This window comes from Ceratotherium simum, chromosome 4 (assembly GCF_057802395.1).
Source record: "Ceratotherium simum simum isolate JZ-2026a chromosome 4, ASM5780239v1, whole genome shotgun sequence".
In the NCBI taxonomy this organism is placed as follows: domain Eukaryota; kingdom Metazoa; phylum Chordata; class Mammalia; order Perissodactyla; family Rhinocerotidae; genus Ceratotherium; species Ceratotherium simum.
In genome coordinates, this window is record NC_141903.1 from 85,862,295 (window position 1) to 85,883,289 (window position 20,995).

General features: G+C 34.6%; 1 protein-coding gene across 10 annotated transcripts in view; it reads right to left on the bottom strand.

Moving 5' to 3' along the window:
- Window positions 1-360: 360 nt before the first annotated feature.
- The window catches only part of ZFYVE16 (zinc finger FYVE-type containing 16), a 47,801-nt gene continuing 27,166 nt past the window's right edge, over window positions 361-20,995 (bottom strand). For 8 of the 10 annotated variants that reach the window (XM_087430117.1, XM_087430121.1, XM_087430120.1 and 5 more), the window contains 10 exons: window positions 20,491-20,715; window positions 16,979-17,061; window positions 16,094-16,198; window positions 15,563-15,710; window positions 13,319-13,399; window positions 6,264-6,426; window positions 5,661-5,762; window positions 5,301-5,406; window positions 4,215-4,382; window positions 361-2,320 (listed from right to left, as the gene is read on the bottom strand). In XM_087430117.1, the coding sequence (XP_087286243.1) occupies window positions 2,159-2,320; window positions 4,215-4,382; window positions 5,301-5,406; window positions 5,661-5,762; window positions 6,264-6,426; window positions 13,319-13,399; window positions 15,563-15,710; window positions 16,094-16,198; window positions 16,979-17,061; window positions 20,491-20,715 (1,343 nt within the window). In that variant the 3' untranslated portion in view covers window positions 361-2,158. Of the gene's footprint in view, window positions 2,321-4,214; window positions 4,383-5,300; window positions 5,407-5,660; window positions 5,773-6,263; window positions 6,427-13,318; window positions 13,400-15,562; window positions 15,711-16,093; window positions 16,199-16,978; window positions 17,062-20,490; window positions 20,716-20,995 lie in introns of those variants that run through there. The other 2 variants (XM_014797551.2, XR_015552039.1) reach the window with 2 other exon arrangements.

Genomic DNA, 20,995 nt, shown 5'->3' on the forward strand with positions numbered 1-20,995 from the left:
TACTCTGTTAATTATCTGCTTCACACATTCAGCTCCAAGAGGGAAAGAACTATTTTATTCACCTTTCAATCAATGAAGCCTAATAAAGTACTCTGCATATAGCAAGTATATAGACACTGTTTGCTGGATGGCTGCATAAAACAAATGAGCTAGAGTTTACTTCATATTTCAAAATTCAGAGAAAGAGAGTAGTTTTAGAAGGCATAAGACCAAAAATAGATCACTGCAGACTGACTACAAAGAACCATTCTATTTCTTCACCTTTAAAAAAATTGAAATTTCAAATTAAGTACCAATGTGAAGAACAGGACCAAATAAGTAACAAATGCATTCAGAAACATATTCTACATCTACAAAGAATACTTTGAAATGTGCCTCCAAAGGCACGTAATTCCACTTTTTATTAAATGTAGAGACTTTATGAAAACAAATCCAAAGTTATCCCATCATGGGAAGAGTCCTCCACTGTTTGGTTATTTTAAGGTTGAAAGTTCAGTATTCAGAGATTGTGCAATTACTTATACTGCAAAAGAAACACACTATATAAAGAAAAATAATATAAATTGAATTTGATATGTAATTGCTTTATCTTACACCATTTCAATAAATTTCACAAATTATTACGTGTTGCCATTTTATTTGATATCTGCAACATTTTACACTGTTTATGAAGTAGCTACTTCCAGAAGACTGATATTCTCCTCCATACTGTGTCTTTGGCTAGTACTACAGATGTGATTCAGTAAGAACCATATGACCAAACTGATTACCATTCTCAGTCTCTCCTAGCCTGAGACCTCAGATCCTGAGTTATAACCCTGACTTGGTCTTCAAGTTGAGATGCTTTGTAAATATTTTTCTTAAAACAGGGCTCTTTAGTGTAGTTTATTTTTCTTGAGATATACAGTGAGTGTTTTTGATACAAAAACATACATAGTGCACATGAGAAGAAAAGAAGCATCAAAATAATGATTATATTTTATATAACTTAAATGACAGGTCTAACTAAAATATGCCCTTTTTTTTAATGCAACATACTTTTTTTTTTTTTTGCTGTTTGAAATAAAGAGGAAAGCTCTGCAACAGTTTCAAATACATAGATAACTTATGTTAATATCCTGTTATAAAAAATAACTATCATAGAAAGAATTTAAAATATGCAAAAGTGCTTAGTTCATTAAAATTTATATTTAATACATTGGTGTCAATGAAAATATGCAGACTTGCCAAGAAACTTCTAAGGTTTAAAGGAGAAGTAAAAAGTAAAAAAAAAAAACCTGTTTCAGGCTTCATTTATTGCTACATAATGACTACTTCAAGGGTCATCTGGCCTGTCGTCAATCACTCTCAGAAGTGGTAAATACAGTGGTATACTTTGGAAAGAAAGGAGGAAAAATAATATACTGCAATACAAAAATATTACCTATTTATAAATTATTAAAGATTTATAAAACACATACCGAATCACATGTTCTCACTATAAAAACAATATACTTAAATGTAGAAGCACAAAATCCTGAAGCACCCACAGTTATTTTAAGAATACCCATTTAATCAAGAAAAAACCATATATATATATATAATAATCTGAGAAGAAAAAAGGCAAAAATTCTGATTTTAATCCAGAGTTTATCTAATCATGGAGGTAGGTCTCCACTCCAATTATACAAATAAGTTATCTGCCTTATTCAAAGAATTATCATATAAGTCTAAGATCTGGAAACTGGTCTGTGCCATTGAAATACATTTTTAATAGATTTTAGAACCCAAATACACAAAGCAGATATTTCCCTTATAACGTTACATCTGAAAAGAGCCTTCATTAAAATCATTCTTGGCATAAAGAGGTATACCTAAGTGCAGATACTTTGGCTTATCATTTAAATAACACAGTAATGCTACAAATATCTTAAAGGCAGAAGAAATCCTTGTCTTTTTAGTACTTGTATTAAGTGTAAAGCTTCAAAAACTGTGGATCTCTTACATTTTTAGAGATTTAAATATTGTGCTAATGATTTAAAAAAATCATTCCTGCCTAAAGCAAAGCTTACACGTTTCAAACATTACATATATATTTTAGTGTTTGTAGTATTTCAGCTTTAATGCTGGAGTTAGTTTTAACAAATCAGTTTGCAATATATATGACCCACATCTTTCACTAAAAAAGATTTTCTATAATGAAAAATACTAATTCTATTTCTAATGGTAAACTAGTAGAGTTGGAGGTTCCACCGTGGATCACAGGGATTAGAGCACTATCAAGATCATTGAGATAATGCTGAGGGAGAAGTTGGCCTTCAGATCCTGCCTGAAATTCAACCTGGAAAAAAAAATCTGAATAAGTCAACCCTAGAAAGTGAGCAATCTTGTTTAGCTCAGCAGATGAATATAAAATAATTAAACTATTTAAAAATATCATTCAGTTTAAGCATATTAAGAAAATATTTGATATTTTATTCATAAAATGTTTTACATTCTCCTATACTTCTTTTATCCATCTACTACATAATTTATAATTGTCCCTCCCACAGATAACATAAAAATTTAAAAAACTGCCACTACTTCATATAGTTTCTTTTCAATGAACATGTGAATACATTGGAGGACTAAGGTTTTGAATGATGATCAACATGACTTAAAGAAAAACCACATTGGTATTAAAAAATAATCTAAAATATTTTGAATTTGTTGTTGCAATAATATTTAATATTTGAATTTCATGTTGCTTGTGAAAATTACACCTTAATACATTTGACTAAAAAATATATTAACAGTGCTTACTCAACAATTACCCAATGCTTCCTTGAAAAATGAACTTTTAACAGTGAGATGAAACTCTCAGTTCTTCCTTCCAATAAGAACTATGAGTATAACACATCCTGGCTGAAGAAGAGCAAACCTTCAGCATATGAACTCATTCATGTTTATATTAACCATTCTAATTAAGAAACTGCTTTGAAATCTCCTATATTGGATATTGGAAACAGTTAGAAATGCATATTAAAATAATACTGGAGTACCATTTTTCACCTATCAAATTGACAAAGTTCAAAAGTTTGATTACATACTGCTTTGATAAGGATGTGGGGGAAAGAACACTCTCAAATTGTGGTAGAAAATTAAACTGGCAAAACCTCTATTTGAGACAATATGGTAATATCTATTGAGTACGTACTTGGACCTGGCAATTCTACTTCTAGGAATGTTTCTTATATACTCACGCAAAAGCATAGTATTGTGGATAACTTAAATGTCAATCAGTACATACCAAGCATGCATAAGAACTAGTTAAATAAATTATGGTACATTTATATAATCAACTACTACTACACAACCGTTAAAAAGAATATGTAGTAATACGAAATATCTCTAAGATATATTGTTAAATAAGCGAGGTAAAAAAAAAACAACAGTGCAAAGGGGGGGCACAAAAAGGACACACATACTTACTTGCTCGTAAATGCATAAAATCACAAAGAATACATTGAAATGGGTAACATTTCATTGCCTGACCAGGAAAGGAGGATGAAGGGGAGTATAGAGGTAGACTAAAGGGTTAGGAATCAAGGCTAGGAAGGAGATCTTTCCAGGACTGTAATCTTACATAACTCTACTGGGAAGCATTTACACTGTAGCCTGGAGTTATTATCTCCAGGGGCCACCAAGTACACAGACTACAGTGTGAATGCTGCTCCCTGGAAACGGTCAACGAGGTGGTCCTGTTACAGACACACTGTTAGACTTCTGTAATTTTAAATCATGTGAATATAGAATCTAGTCAGAATAATAAATAAAAAACCCTACTTATCACGCAGGATTGTTGTGGAGCAGGGGTCAGCAAACTATGACCCGAGGGCCAATCTGGCCCATCATTTTATAAGCAAAGCTTCAGTGGAACACGGCTGAGCTTGTTAGTTTACATTCTGTCTAGTGCTGCTTTCGCACCATAATGACAGAGTGTAGTTGTGAAAGAAATCATACAGCCCACAATGCCTAAAATATTTACTGTCTGGCCTTTTACAAAAACAAGTCTGCTGATCCCAGTTGTGGAGAGTAAAGGAGATAATGTACATGAAGTGTGTAGCATACATTGATGATCAACAAATTTTAGTTCTCTTCATTCACCCCAAAATAAAAGGCTAAAGAGAAAACTTTTCATTATTTTAATACATGACATATTCATTTCAAAAAGATATCACAAAAACATGCCTCACCATATCAGTGTCAATGGAAACTCGGAGGCTGATTTTATTCATCCCATTACTCTTTAGAGTTTTCAGGTGAGGGCACAGTGCAGCACTACAAGCCATGGCTACTTCTTTTGCAAACTGATAACGAGTTGCAGAAATAGATAAATCCTGGTCCTTTAGGAAGTAAAACACCTGAAATGTATTTATTAGGAAACAAGTCATGATTAAGACTAAAAGTAGCTTTAAAAATGCAACAATTGCTACTTTCAATTCAACTTTAATAAAATCCCAATGTTAGTGCCATGAAATTCACTAGTTAAGAGCATTATATATATATAGCCTAATCTATACTGTAAGTAAAAACTTAAAACTGAAGGTTATGGAATATGGAAATGATTTAGCTATTTTTGCCTAAAGTTAACCTGCAGTAACAAAAGCCTTGTTAACTCAGTTTAGAGAAGGGGACTAATAAGTCCATCCTATAAGAGTACCATCTGATAAGGACATCTTAATGAAGTTAAGATCAAATAAATAATATTCTATAATTTCTGTGTCCTCTATAGTTTTGATCTATCTTGTACAAGCATAAAACCACAAAGAAAACATAAGAAATGAGTAACACTGATTGCCTGACCTGGGTGGTAGAATGAGGGGGAGTATGGACATGAACTAAGGGGTTGGGAGTCTATAATTTCATATCCTCTTATTAAAAAAAAATTGGAACATACGAAAATAACTGTCATATATATGTGAATGCTAATTATAAACTGATGTCAATATTTTATTTTTTGTAAAATAAGAGAAAAATGAAAATAATATGGTCAAACAACACATTACTGTACAAAGATGGCAATGATGCCAAAACTTAACTGTGAGCTGGCAGGCAGTACCACCCTACAACAGCCTGAAATAATCCTATGGAAATCCAAATCTGCTGTATAAAAGGCAGTCTGGGGTGAATACATGTGTGTCTCAAGGTATAATGTAAATAGTATAATGAGCTGCACTTAAACCTTCAGAGGTTAACTACTGCAAAATCTCCACGTTAAAAAAACAAAAACCATATCCAAACACAGCATGCAAAGGGAAGGAATCTTCTTTCTCAGTTACCTCGGTACACTTTACAATCTTCTCATCATTTTCAAAATCTTCTTCCAGCTTTATTTTTTCACTTGGAAATCCTTCTAATGATATTCCATCCACTGAACTGATAACACTACATAATACAACATAATACAACAGAATTATTAGTACCAAAGTGCTTCCTATGAAATGAACTATTAGATTTGAACAAATGGAATAAGGAGAAAAATTATGAAAGCTATAAATTTAAAGCAGTAGTAAGATATCTCAATTATATACAAAATAATTAAAACTGTAGTTCATATTCATTTACCAAGATTTCTTGATTGTGTAGCAAATTATATCTACTTTTTCATATGCCCAGTTCAGACCTGAGATTTAAAATACCTTAAATAGTCTCCTAACAGAAAAGCTGTCTCATGAATTTCAAAAACTCTACTTTGGAGTCCTTCAGCATTAGCCCTCTTCTTCCTTCTTTGCTCCAGAACCCTTAGCCAATCTCCAAAAAAGAAAGAAAATGAGTAACTGAAAAGAGGGAGTGGCAGTAATATTCTGTAAGGCCTCTAACGTATATATTATTGAGTTCAGTTGTTTGTAGTTACAGTGAATCAACATAATGCAGAATAAACATCCAAAAGGAATCCTCTACTTACTTGACAAAAATAGGCACCATATGACAGAAAAAGTGTCTTATCTTTCTCAGCCCTGGCATCAAGACCACAGTGCTACACAATGGACATTTTATCATTGGCCCCCTCCCAAACTGACCACCCTTTAATAATCTGCAGCATCCCGGCCAAGAAAACACCCATGCGGCTGGTCAGGCACATGTTTGAAAAAACAGACTGCATTTATTAACTGGAGTATAAGCATTTACATTCATGGTATAATTCTATATTTATTAATAAATATTTAATTTTATTAACAGGATGTTTCTATCCTTCCCCCATTGAACAAATCAATTAGATTTTAGTCACAAAAAATGCCTACCCTTTGTTTCCTTTTTCTTCAGAATCTACCCAGCAGATATCCACATATTCTCTCAGGTCTACAGCATCAACTTTCCCACATGTAATTTTAAAGTCCTTTTGTTCTCGTAGAGCTAACCGCAAGCCCTCCATGGTCTCTGGAGTTATTTGTACCATTAAGCCATCTAAAAATGACAGTTATGTTTCACATTTATTTTACTAAATATCAATTTATACGTCTAAGCCACAAAATTTGCTATCAAAATATGTTCTGTGCAAGTTTTAGATCATGTGTTAAATCATCTTAATTTTTTTTTCTACTAGGAAATAAAAATATTTCACAAAGTTAAGGATTCTTTTTTTTTAATGGTTAAAAAAGGTGAGAATTTCCATTTCTGGCTATACTGAAATAACTGATATAAAATTAGCCCTTTCATAACAACCAACCATAAGACTAGATGAGATGTATAAGGCAATTGTTTTCAGACTGGACAGCAGAAGTGCAATACGATGATCCCTAGAGGAAAACTCAACAGGTGAGCCCACAATTGCCCAGGCTCTCTGCTTGGGCACAACTTCTACATGGTGAACCATACTACTACAATGGCCCTACTGGGCAAAGAAGTCAGAGATGAGAGTTTGGGGAAGCCTGGAACCTGGGGTCAAGACACTGAAAAGGGGGCACCAGAAGACTCTGTAAGGGTCCTTTGGAGTCTCTGGACTAGAACTGGGGACACGTTAACAGAATGAGACTAGATGAAGCCTACCAGAGAACAGCTGTTCTAGTGCTGGGAACAGAACAGAGATACCAAAACTCAAGCAATCTTAGAGGATATTGGTGGCCTGGCCCAACCAAAGTAGAGAGACCTCATTAGCACCTCACCAACTTCAGCTGTAGCAAAGCCAAAACAAAGGCCTTACAAAATCTACAGAAAAAACAGATTTGGAGAATGAGTCTCGTCAGATTAGAGAAGATTCGTAAACACCTTAGAATTTCCACAGATCCATCCTAAAGTGAAAAATAAAGTCTACAGAAGCCGAAGGTGATCAGCCATGAAAATGCCTTTTGCAACACAAATAAGCCTTCTTCAGCAAAAGCCAATAGAATCTAAAGTCTCTAAAGCATATCAACAATGGCAAATACATAATAAAAAATTACTAGACAGAAACAGGAAAATGTGAGCCCCTACATAACCAAAACCAACCATGAGATGGCCAAGACATTGGCTTAAACACACAAACACTTTACAACATCTATTCTAAATACATTCCAAGACCTAAAGGAAAACACATTCAAAGAACAAAAAGCAAATATGGACTAAATGAATACACAGATAAAAAAATCTTAGAGAAACAGAAACTGGAAAAAGAATCAAAAAAAAATTCTAGAACTGAAAAGTGTAATCTAACTGAAATTGAAACCTCAATGGAAAGGCTTAATAGTAGCTTGAAGATGGCAAAAGAAAGAATCAGAGAACATGAAGAAAGATCAATAAAAATTATCCAATGTGAAGAACAAAGAGAAAAAAGACTGAAGAAAAATGAACACCGCATCAAGGACCCATGAGATGGTATAAGACAGTCTCATAGACAGATAGATAGGTAGATAATTTAGATATCTCCCCAAAGAAGAAAGACTGGGAGATAAAAATAAGATATTCCCCAAATTTGATGAAAAATATTGACGCACATATCCAAGAAGCTCAACAAATGCCAAGCAGGATAAATAAAAAGAAAACCACATTGAGGCACATCACAGTAAAACTGGTGAAAACCAAAGATAAAGAGGATATCTTGAAAACAGATTAAGGAAAAGGGCACATTAAATACAGGGAAACAAATTATTACTGACTTTTCATTAGAAACAATGGAGGCCAAAAGACAATAAAATGACATCTTTAAAGAAAATAACTTGCAAAGCAGAATTCTATATCTAGCAAAAATATTTTTCAAAAATGAGGAAGAAACAAAAATAGCTTCAGATAAATGAAAGCCCACCTATTTGTGCTACAAAAAAATGCTAATAACTTCTGGTTTCTGTTCCAATGTGTAAAGAGCTTGGAAGTCGTCACTCCTATCCTCACAGTAAGAAAAAAGCTGAACAAAGTGAAAATGAACAATTCTTAGATCTATCAGAGAATTGAGGTCACAGGGCAAACCGCTGCCCTGGAAAGAGTTTTCAACATAAAATCACCAGACATGCAAATAAATGGTAAAATATGGCTCACACACAGTGGGAAAAAAGCAGGTAATAGAGAGTGTCCCTGAGAAAAACCAAGACACTGTACTTACTAAACAAAGACTATAAAATGAGTTATTTTCAGTATGTTCAAAGAACTAAAGGAAAACATGTCTAAAGAACCAAAGGACAGTATGACAATGATGTCTCACCAAATAGAGAATATCAATGAAGACACAGAAATTATAAAATTATAAAATAGAACCAAACAAATTCTAAATTTCAAAAGTAGAGAAACTGAAATGAAAAATTGACAAGTGGAGCTCTACAGCAGATTTGAGTAGGAAGAAAAGAGAATCAGTGAACTTGAAAACAGGTCAATTGAGATTATCTAGTCTGGTGAACAGAAAGGAAAAAAAGAATGACAAAAAAGGAACAGTCTCAGAGACTTGTGGGAACATCATCATCATCAAGAGTACCAATGTATGCATAACAGAAGTCCCAGAATGAGAGGAGACAGAGAGAAAGAGGCAGGAAGAATATGTAAACAAATAATGATGGAAAACTTCCCAAATTTGATGAAAAACATTACTGCACATCCAAGAAACTTAACTTCATGAGGATAAACTCAAGGGGATCCATACCTAGACACATCTTAATCAAACTGTGAAAGACAAAGAGAGACTCATGAAAGTAGCAACAGAGAAGCAACTCATTACATTCAAACAATCCCAAATAAAATTAGCAGCTAATTTATCATCAGAAACTATGAAGGCCAGAAGACAGTGGGATGACATATTCAAAGTGCTGAAAGAAAAAGACTGTTAACCAGGAAATTCTATATCCAGGAAAACTGTCCTTCAAAAATGAAGGAGGATTTAAGAAATTCCCAGATAAAAACTGAGACAATTTGTTGGTAGCACACCTGACCTACAAGATATATTAAAGGGAGCCTGTCACACAGAACTAAAAGGACACTAGACAGTAACTCGAATCTACATGAAAAAATAAAGAGCACTGGTAAGGTTACTACATAGGTAAATATATAAGACAATATAAATGTATTTTTGGTTGTAACTCTTTTTTCCTCCTATCTGATTATTTTTTTTAAATGTTTTATTTATTTATTTTTTTCCCCAAAGCCCCAGTAGATAGTTGTATGTCATAGATGCACATCCTTCTAGTTGCTGTACGTGGGACGCGGCCTCAGCATGGCGGGAGAAGCAGTGTGTCGGTGCACGCCCGGGATCCAAACCTGGGCCGCCAGGAGCGGAGCGTGCACACTTAACCGCTAAGCCATGGGGCCGGCCCTCCTCCTACCTGATTTAAAAGACACTGCATAAAGCAATAATTATAAATCATTGCTGATGGGCACACAATGTATAAAGATGTAATTTGTATGACAATAATAGCACAAAGGAGGAGAGAGGGAATGAAGCTACATAGAAGGAAAGTTTTGGTATACTATTGAAATTAAGTTGATATTTACTTGAACTGTATTATTATAAGTTAAGATATTAATTGTAATGCCCATGGTAAGCACTAAGAAAATAACTCAAAAAATATATATATAAGAAATGACAAATGAATTAAAATGGTACACTAGAAAATATTTAACGCAAAAGAAGGCAGTAATGGAGGAATAAAGAAACAAAAAAGAATGGACAAATCTTTAGCTAGGATGACCAATAAAAACAGACTGTGACCATATTTGGAGACAAGGCCTTTAAGGAGGTAATTAAATTTAAAGGAAATCATTAGGGAGGTGCCCTAATCTGATAGGATTGGCATCTGTATAAAAATAGACAACAGAGCTCACTAGCCATACACATGAACAGAAAAAGGCCCTATGAGGACACAGTGAGAAGGTGCCATCTGCAAGCCAAGGAGAGAGGCCTCACCAAAAACAAACCCTGCTGGCCCTTCAATCTGGGACTTCCAACCTCCAGAATTGTGAGAAAATAAATTTCTGTTCTTTAACCCACTCAGTCTATGTATTTTGTTATGGCAGCCCAAGTGGACTAATACATTAAATATTAAAAGAGCTTGAGGAGACATAATCATCTGAAGTTATTGGATCTCATTTGGATATTGATTTGAACAAACTTAAAAAAAAGTGAGATAATGGGGGAAATGTGACTAGTGATTGGATATTTGATATATAGAAATTATTGATACATTTTTTAGGTGTGATAATAGTATTGTGATTGTGTTTCTGAAAAGATGCTTCTTTTAGAGATATATATTGAAATATTTATGAATGAAATTATATAATAAAATAATCCAATGAGGGGAGAATAGATAAGGATATAAGTAAAATAAGATTGGCCATAAATTAATAATTATTAAAGACGGATGATGGGTCCATTAAGGGTTTATTATTCTTTTTTACTTTTATGTATCTTTGATGTTTTCATAGCAAAAGTAAAAAATGAAAAAATAAAAATAAGATAGTATGGTACTGGTGCCAAGTAAGACAGACCAGCCAAAACAGTTATAAAAACTGAACACAGAGCCCAGAAACAGATTCTTGCACAAGTAAAACCTGATATGCAACAGGATTACATTAAAGATTACTGGGGAAAAGGGACTGTGGTATAATAGGAAATGTATACTTGGTCTTTGTCCCTGGGTCCTGGCACACACCTCCTAAAACCCTTGGAATCTCCAGAAGGATAGGAGTATCTTTTGTATGCTAATGAGATAAGAGGTGGCTGAGAGCCCCTAGATAGCTTCAGTATAGGAGCTGATCCCCAGACAGACTAAGGCATGATTAGAGGATTGAAGGTTGGAACTTTCATCCCACCCCCATCTCCTCTCGGGAGGGGAAAGAGGCTGGAGGTTGAGTTCAATCAGCAATGGCCAATGATTTAATCAATCATGCCTCTACAATGAAAGTTCCATGAGAACCCCTAAACACTGGGGCCTGGAGAGTTTCCACATTGGTGAACACACCTAAAGTGCTGGAAGGGTGATGTGTTGGGAGGGTGGTACACCTGGAGAGAGCGTGGAAACTCCATGACCCTTTCCCCATACCCTGCCCTATGCATCTCTTCCACTTGGTTTTTCCTGAGTTGTATCCTTTACAAATGCTTTATAATAAACTGGTTAACATAAGTAAAGTGATTTCTGTTAGCCATTCTAGCAAATCAGCCAACCTGAGGAGAAGGTGGTGGGATCCCTTGATTTATAGCCAGTTATTCAGAAGTACAACAGGCCCGACTTGTGACTGGCATCTAAAGTAGGGGGCAGTCTTGTGGGACTGAGCCCTTAACCTACGGGGTCTGTGCTAACTCTGGGTGGTTCATGTCAGAACTGAACTGAATTGTTGGACACCCAGTTGGTGTCAGAGAAAACTGGTTAGTGTGAGGAAAAAAACTCACACATTTGGTATGAGAGGTGGTGTGAGTGAAAAATCTCTCTCATTAGGACTATTCAATGACTGACGCTTGATCAATTCCTATTCAAATGCAGAAAAACGTCACTGGATCCCTACCTTACACAATGCATAAAAATAAATTCCAGATAAATTAAGGACTTAAGTGTTAAAGGTAAAACTTTAAATCTTCAGGGACAAGACAAGAGAACATCTTTTTAACCACAGGATAGGAAGATTTCTTAAAAAACATTAACCATAAAAGATTAATAAATTATACTGTATTAAAATGAAGGCCTTCTATTAAAAAGAGACTATAAAATGGTAGGGGAAATCTACAACACATATAAAACTATATAACTATAAATCAGTTAGAAAAAGACACAAAACAATAGAAAAATGGGCAAAAGATGTGAACAGGCATTTCACAGGAGAGGCAATATACGTGTCCAGTAAATATGTCATAAGATGTTCTACTTATTAGAGGAATGCTAATTATGACCATGTTCAGAGATACCTACCAGATTGACGTAACTAAGTAGTCTGATAACACCACGTTTGGAGAACATGCAGATCAATGGAAAATCTTATATATTCTTTTTTTTTTTTTTTTAAAGATTTTATTTATTTATTTTTCCCCCAAAGCCCTAGTACATAGTTGTCTGTCATAGCTGCACATCCTTCTAGTTGCTGTATGTGGGACACGGCCTCAGCATGGCTGGAGGAGTGGTGCCTCGGTGCGCACCCGGGATCCGAACCCGGGCCGCTGGCAGCGGAGAGCACGCACTTAACCGCTAAGCCACGGGGCCGGCCCGAAAATCTTATATATTCTGAGGGTAATGTAAACTGGTACAACCACTTTGGTGAACAATTTAGCAATATTTTGTAAAGCTGAACATTTACTAATCTACTGGCCAAGAAATTCCACTCCTGGATACATACTCTAAGAAACTCTCAGACACGTGCCAAATGCCCACATACACCACTAAGAATGCTATGAGCAACATTTGATAATAGCAACAAAGCAAGAAAACCAGATGTTCATGATCAAAAGATGGATAAACTGTCATACCTTCACAAAATAAAATATTTAATAGCCTTGAAATTGAATAAGCTGTAGTTGCCGGCAACAACATGCAAAAATTTTAGAGACATAATGTTGTATAAATACAGTTCCATAAGACTATGTGAAGAATGATATCACTTTTATAAATCTCCCAAATAAGCATAAACAAACAATAACATATGTTTAGGCATATGTTTATACAGAGTAAAAAAAAATTAAGAGAATGATAAACACAATATTCAGTCTAATAGTTAATTCTTGGATAGAGGAGGAAGAAGGCATAAGTAGACCCAAATACTGGTCATGTTCTAGTTCTTGGGTTGGGTTAATTTCATATAAGTTTGCAGTGCTATGCTTTATAACTTACATATATTCTTTTATAAGTATCAAATGCAGTTTTAAAAGGAAATGGAAAAAATCTTTACATTAAAACAACCTTAAAGATGGTGCTCATACCTTCAACTATGCTGGACTTAGCAAGAAATCCTGAAGAGGTTTTTAGAGCTCCATTGAATACCACAAAACTTGCACCTGTAACTGATAAAAAAAAAAAATACAACAATTATGTTTTAAGCTCCTCTTTTTTATCTGCTATTTGTTAAACGCATGATTTGGAGCATGGCAAATTTTACGTACTCAATGAATGCCATGCCCATACCACTTACATTAGAAAGCTAATAAACAACCAAACTAAACAAAATTAAGATAAAATACTGTATAAAGGTAATTTTTTTTTTTTTTTAAAGATTTTATTTATTTATTTTTCCCCCAAAGCCCCAGTACATAGTTGTCTGTCATAGCTGCACATCCTTCCAGTTGCTGCACGTGGGACGCGGCCCCAGCACGGCCGGAGGAGTGGTGCCTCGGTGCGCACCCGGGATCCGAACCCGGGCCGCCGGCAGCGGAGCGCACGCACTTAACCGCTAAGCCACGGGGCCGGCCCTGTATAAAGGTAATTTAATGTTTGTATCTAATAATCGATGGAGTGTTGTATTATTTGAAATGTTTATGTCTGTATCAGAGAGAGTGTGGGAAATCAAACATCCACTACTGGTGAAAGCATAAATCAAAACTATCTCTGTGGAGGACAACTTGAAAATTATCTATTAAAGTTACAAATACATGTATCCTTTGATGCACCAATTCCACATCTAGGAATAAATGGCACGAATACAACGTTATTCACAGTACTTTTTTTTGCTGAGGAAGATTCACCCTGAGCTAACATCTGTTGCCAATCTTTCCTTTTTGCTTGAGGAAGACTCGGCCTGAACTAACATCTGTGCCAATCTTCCTCTATTTTGTATGTGGGTCACTGCCACAGCATGGCTGCTGATGAGTGGTATAGGTCCATGCCCAGGAACTAAACCCAGGCTGCCAAAGCAGAGCACGCCAAACTTAACCACTAGGCCACCGGGCCAGCCCCCACAGTACATTTTTATAAATAGCCAAGGATTGGTAACAGCTATATCCATCAATAAGGGACAATTAAATGATGTAAACATATAAAGTGGAAAGTTATGTGGAATGTGAAAATTCTTTAAATACTAACATAAAATAATATTGAAGATATGTTAACAAAAGAAAAAGCAAGGTACAGAATGGAACAAATGTTACCACTTGTTTAAAAAAGTGGAAGAAAGATGTGTGTGTGTTTGCTTAATTACACATATAAGCAAAAAAGTCTCAGAAAGGATATACAAGAAACTGGTAACACTGGTTTGGTTGCCTGTGGGGAGGGGAAGAGGGCAGCTTGGGGGTCACAGGAGGAAAGGAGATTTTATACTATAAATATTTTTATCTTTTGAATTTTATACCACAGAAATATATATCTATTCAACAAATAAATATCAAATAGTTGTTAACTTTTAATGACAAAAATGTCAATACCATGTTAAGTTAAAAAAGCACAATATAAAAATATAAAAATATCCAGTATAAAATCATCTATTTAACATATATATTAATATAGGAAGGAAATATAGTAAAATGTCAACAATGGCCATATGTTGGCACTTTCTTTTCTTTTACTATTTTTCAAAACATATTTTCCAAGCTTACTACAAATAAGTATACATTAATTTTATAATCAGAAGAAAACATTTTATTAGCTGCCAGAATGTCAGACTATTTTAAATATGTTATTTTATCATAATGTATTCATTTTATGGAATATTTACTTCCACTTAACTTTCAACTTGTTAGGCCCTCTACTGCAAGGGTTTGGTAATTGCAGCATTTACTGAGGCCATTCAGCCAGAGCTGAGAGTAATGTCACCCACACACGCTACACACTCCACCATTTTTATAGTTTTTATATCCCCAACCACTTACGGTTTTATAAATCATTCTTGATCGTTATCCACCCTGCGTTCCCCTAACTAAGAGGAGTTGGAGCAGACAGCAAACAAAGGTGAAAAAACCTCACTCCAGAGAGAAATTACTGAAAATAAGACTTCTACCATATGGGACACAATAAGCCTGAAGATACCTAAATACAGTATTCCAAGTCTTTAAACCTAATGTCGCCCAAGAGAAAAACACAAAAGCAATTTTTTAATCTGTGTAGCTAAAATTTTAAAGCATACTGTTTTATTACTATGGATTCAGCAAATAAGTAAAATATATATATTTCCTCTTTGAAAGGAATTCTATTTATTGAGGTGGTTTTACGGGTCAACACTAGGAACCAACACTCACCTTTTCTAGGATGGCCAGTGGCACTGCTGGCCTGTGTTTGATAAACTCCATCATTCTGTATACAGACTAGATGAGAATCTGCTTCTGTACTAAAACTAGCTCCAATGCTAATGACATGCTCATTAGAAGAATTTATTACTTTCATTACCTGGAAAAAAACAACATCCACTTAGAAACACTTTTATTAACATTTTATGCCTTTATCAGTTACAGTAATTCAAAGAGTCACATTTCTGACCAGCTTCATAATTATCAAGCTTTGATCTGAACAACTCTCTGAGAATGTGATAGAAACAAATGTTTGAAGATAAAATCACCTCAATTAATAGATAGATAAAACAGAAAAGAAAAAAGATGAAAAAATAGGATTAAACAAATTCCTTACTAGGAAACAAATCTAAAATTTCAAAAACAGTATTTTTTGCCATTATATATTAGTCTGATTCAAAACAAATTTAATTTGACACACTTCAAAGGAAATCTAATGTTCAATAATTATCTTCCAGATTTGAAGAAAGTGATTATACTTACATCACTGTATTTTTTCCGAGGTATTTTTATGCAGCTTTTCCCCATTTCCATATGAATCAATAGCTGATCTATATTATGCAAGGTATACTGGTAATTTCGAAGGTCCTACACAAAATGACATTTCCATAAACCTTAAACTACTATCCATGAGCATTTACCCATTCATTAAATCCTTTTTTAGGAGGATCCATCATTTTAAGACTTGTGATACATAACTGTCCAAATGCCATCCAGAAAGCAGTACCAACTTAAAAAACCAACTAATCCTTCTAGCTCCTCCACAACAGTAATAAGGAATATTGTTCTCAGGAAGAATTCTGTAATATTTGGGGTTCATCTCCTCCTAGTTATAGATCTTCCAAAATAGAATAAGTCTTCAACTGAACACATATAAAGGAAACTAAAGTTCACTGAAATACGTTTCTATGGTAACAGGTAAACACAAAATTACAGAAATTAGAGGTGGAAGGGAACCTGAGACTTCATCTAATCCAATCCTTCCTATTACAAATGAGGAAACTTAGGCCACAACTTGCTCAATATCACCCACCTGATTGACTTTACTAACACTTTCACTAAAGCTTCAAAAGCTTCAACAATTGTGTGATCTCATATTACCTAAATGTGTAAGCACTGCAGCAGAATGAATCAAAAGGCAATTAGAGTCAGGTACACATAAATTAGGAGATGTGTTCTAAAAAGCAATTCATCAAAAACAGGACCCATTTATATTATATTAAATGAATTAGGATTTATTATCAATGAACTTTCATCATACCAAATATGCCAAAGTAAAATAGGAAAATACAAATGTGTAAAATCTGCTAAATAAAATTTTAAAGTAACAATATAAGAACATTTAATAAAAATAGTTCAATTACTCACAACAAGTAAGTTCATAATAGTGTGTCCTATTTCTCCAAAAAGAGGTTTTCGGCCTCTGATACTTGTTAGAGGAGCAGGATATGCTATATATAAGAAAGGACAACAGGTGACTGTCAACAAAAACCCAAAAAAGTCTTGAATTTATTACCTTTAATTCTCATTTTTCAAACATCGTGGATAAATACCACCAAATCAGTTCTTTGTGGAAAGTGAGAGATGACATTAACCCATACTGTGTATCTACTAGCTGCTACATTGAACTGAGAACTTTACATACATTATCTTATTTAAACCCTATAACAACCCAATGAGGCAAGTATGTCTATCCCTACTTTACAAATGGGAAAGTAGAGACACAGAGATTAATAAATTTGCCTATGGTGACTAAGTTAATAACCAGTGAAACAGACTTGAAACTAGGCTTGCCTGATTCCAAAGCATTTCACGTTTTCATTATACCTGTTTCCACCAAATTATTATGGCTGGAAAATTACAATGATGGGCTAGACTCCTAAAGCTCTGATAATTTAAAAAAGAAATACAAAGAATTAAAGATTTTTAAGGCATTTACAATTAATTTTCAATTGTGCTAATTCATGGATGGTAGTAAACTTTTACAGTTCTTGTGTCAGCATGATGAAAGGGGCATGCAGAGTGAGTGAAATCAATGCAGAGAAGAGGGGACGTGGAGTCTGTCGCCTAACTACTTTTCTCTTTCTTTAGGGCACTATAAATACTGTGCACCAAAAAGGAAAAGATAACTTGCTGGCAATGCAGCAGGGCCTCTGGAAGAAAAGGAAGGTGAAAAGAGGAAGGTACGACTATTTCTATGATGACAAAAAGCAGACACATTTTTAACCTTCAGTTCTCAGCTTAGGTCATAAGCAAACAAACCTCTCTAATACCTATTATATAAATATACTTCCTTAAAATTCTAAGAAAACACACTTGACATTATCCTTTTTTTTTTTTTTTTTTGGTGAGGAAGATTGGCCCTGAGCTAACATCTGTTGCCAATCCTCCTCTTTTTGCTTGAGAAGACTGTCCCTGAGCTAACATCTGTGCCAATGTTCCTGTATTTTGTGTATGTGGGACGCCGCCACAGTATAGCTTGATGAGCAGTGTGCAGGTCCACAACTGCAACGTGAACCCTGGGCTGCTGAAGCAGAGCATGCGAACTTGACCACTATGCCCCCAGGCTGGCCCCTGACATTATCTATTCTAAAAACTTAAGTCACAGTAACTCACATCTTTGCTATTACAAACATATTTTGTAGTTTCAAAAAGGACAACTAAGTTATTTGGAGGACAGAGGGTGTAGATAACAAAAAAAATAAGAGTGTAAAAGACATTAAAATGATATATAATATGATTAAGGTAAATGCTGACTTTTTACTTCATCTTTTATGAATGTGGAAGCATCCTTGCAACTTGATAGAGGTAATTTTATTTAAAACACTATTTTCAAAAGGTTATGGCTTAGAATGACATCCTGTTAAAGTTACAAAGGCACTCCATAAATCATCTAATCTAACATTTAATGGTAATAATCCAAACAAATGGTCTCAACCTAAAAGCACAGATAATCCCCATTTGAAAATTATTAACTTTGGACAGTCTTTCAGTCTTTAATCTTGGAACTCTAACATCTGACATTAACTTTTCCATACGTATGTACCTCTACAACAAAATAAACGCACATTCACACACATCACACTTCCAAGTTGATATCTAAAGAGGCACAGGCACCAATAACATCAAATGCCAGTCTATCTAAACTCCAGCAGAACACCAAGAACTCAGGAAACAGCAGAGGCTAGTTAACTGCTGTGTGTAACCAGTGATTTGCCCTCATCATCGCTGAACAGCTGTCACAGCTTTACAGCACCAAGCCCTGTGATCTCTTGAGAGGTTCCTCATGTTGCTCCATGATTTCCCTACTTCAGTGTGAGACACACAGACTTAGTATCTAGAAGTGATACTGGCCAAACGTACAGATTATATGTGCCATAATGATTTAAGATTAGCTAGTATATTGACCTAACCTATAAAAATAGCATTCAAATATTAACATCAGAGAAAATATCAGGCTGAATGGATGAAACAGTTGGCTTAGAATGAAATTTCTTAAGCTCTTTGGTTTACATAGTACAAAACCTGAGATGAAAGTTAAATCTTCTTTCTTTTCACACAATTTAATAGCATTACATATTTAAATCCTAAATGGTAAGGACCTCCCCCCAAATCAGAGTTTAATAAAATTTGCCAAATAGAGGGATTTAAATGAATATCTCTTTCACTGAATTTGCCCATTTTGAAATAGTAATGGTCACTTTTATAACTTCCCTACATTTAATTTTCCTCCAAAAAAATATCTATTAAGTTATATTAGAATCCAATGCCTGAAACTTCATTACATGTGATGTACTGCACATGAAATAAATAAGTTATTTCTTGAAAAAAGCGAGGGTTAAAGGTAGGAATTCAAAAAGTTTAACACTAGAAATGATTTCAACTTAGAAATAACTGTAAACGTATTTCATAACAGCTTTAGACTCTCCAGTTATGTCAAGAGTAGATATGTAAATACACACACACACACTCACATATACATAAATGATATAGTCCACACATAAATGATATAGTCTACATCACTTTTGGATGATAAGCTAAACATCAGGAATATAAAATTAAGAATCAGGAACCTCAAGCTTAAAAAAGATGGCACCCACTATTTTTAAGTATTTCCTTCTCTAGAAAGTCAATTCCTGATTATAGTAAGTAACTGAAAGCAACAGCACTGATAATCCAAAAATCCTTTATGTTTGGCTTTATGATGTACACAAATGGGGGGGCAAAAATTTACCTTAATATGTAGGCAACATAACAAAATGAACTCCTTACAGTACATGCTTTTAAGAAAACTTTTCAAGGTTTATATGTTTTGTTCTGAAATTCAAAAAAAATTTCTTTAAGATAAGTTAATATAATAATTATGAACATCCAGAAAGTTCATGACACACCAAGCTTGTGTAGACTAATTTGGTAGTAGAGGAGGGTTGTTTTGGAATTTTAAAAGTACATCAATACAAAAGTAGTCCCATTAATCCATTAAAAAATTGATTTTAGGGCCGGCCCTGTGGCTTAGCCGTTAAGTGCGTGCGCTCCGCTACTGGCAGGTTCAGATCCTGGCCGCGCACCGACGCACCACTTCTCCGGCCATGCTGAGGCCGCGTCCCACATACAGCAACTAAAGGATGGGCAACTATGACATCCAACTATCTACTGGGGCTTTGGGGGGAAAAAAAAAGGAGGAGGATTGGCAATAGATGTTAGCTCAGAGCCGGTCTTCCTCAGCAAAAAGAGGAGGATTAGCATGGATGTTAGCTCAGGGCTGATCTTCCTCACAAAAAAAAAAAAAAAAAATTGATTTTAATGATATCCCTGAAATGCTTATTTTACAATCAGTATATTTGAACCTATGTAATTTAACTTATGATTCTAAAACTTACCTTTATATTCTGCACCCAATCTCAACATCAAACGCATGGGAAAAACCTTTGCCCAAGGAATCTCTAGCTTCTGAATAAGAATTCCACAAAGGAAAGGATTACTTGGTAATGGGAGATCATCAAGTTTCTGAAAAGTAGGTGTAATAAACAGAAATCCTCCATGATCCTTGCTACTGAGAAAACTCTCAGTAAAGGTAATATTGTCCAAGTTTTCTATGTATTTTCCTGGAAATAAAATCATTAATAAAAAGATTTTAAGTTGTTTTAAAGAGGCATTCTAAGTTTGAATGTCTCAATATAAACTTTCTTAAATTAAGGCAATGTAGAATTTTTTTTTCTTATTTCCACTCTTAAAGAAGCATCTATTGAATACCTTGTGTGCACAAAGCTCAGTTATTCCTGGAGACTCAGAATTGTGAACAAAAATTTGAAAATGTTTCTAACCACAGGTGTTTTTAAAATTTTCTCCTTACTGCACGGTCAAGTGAAAAATCATCCTGTTCCC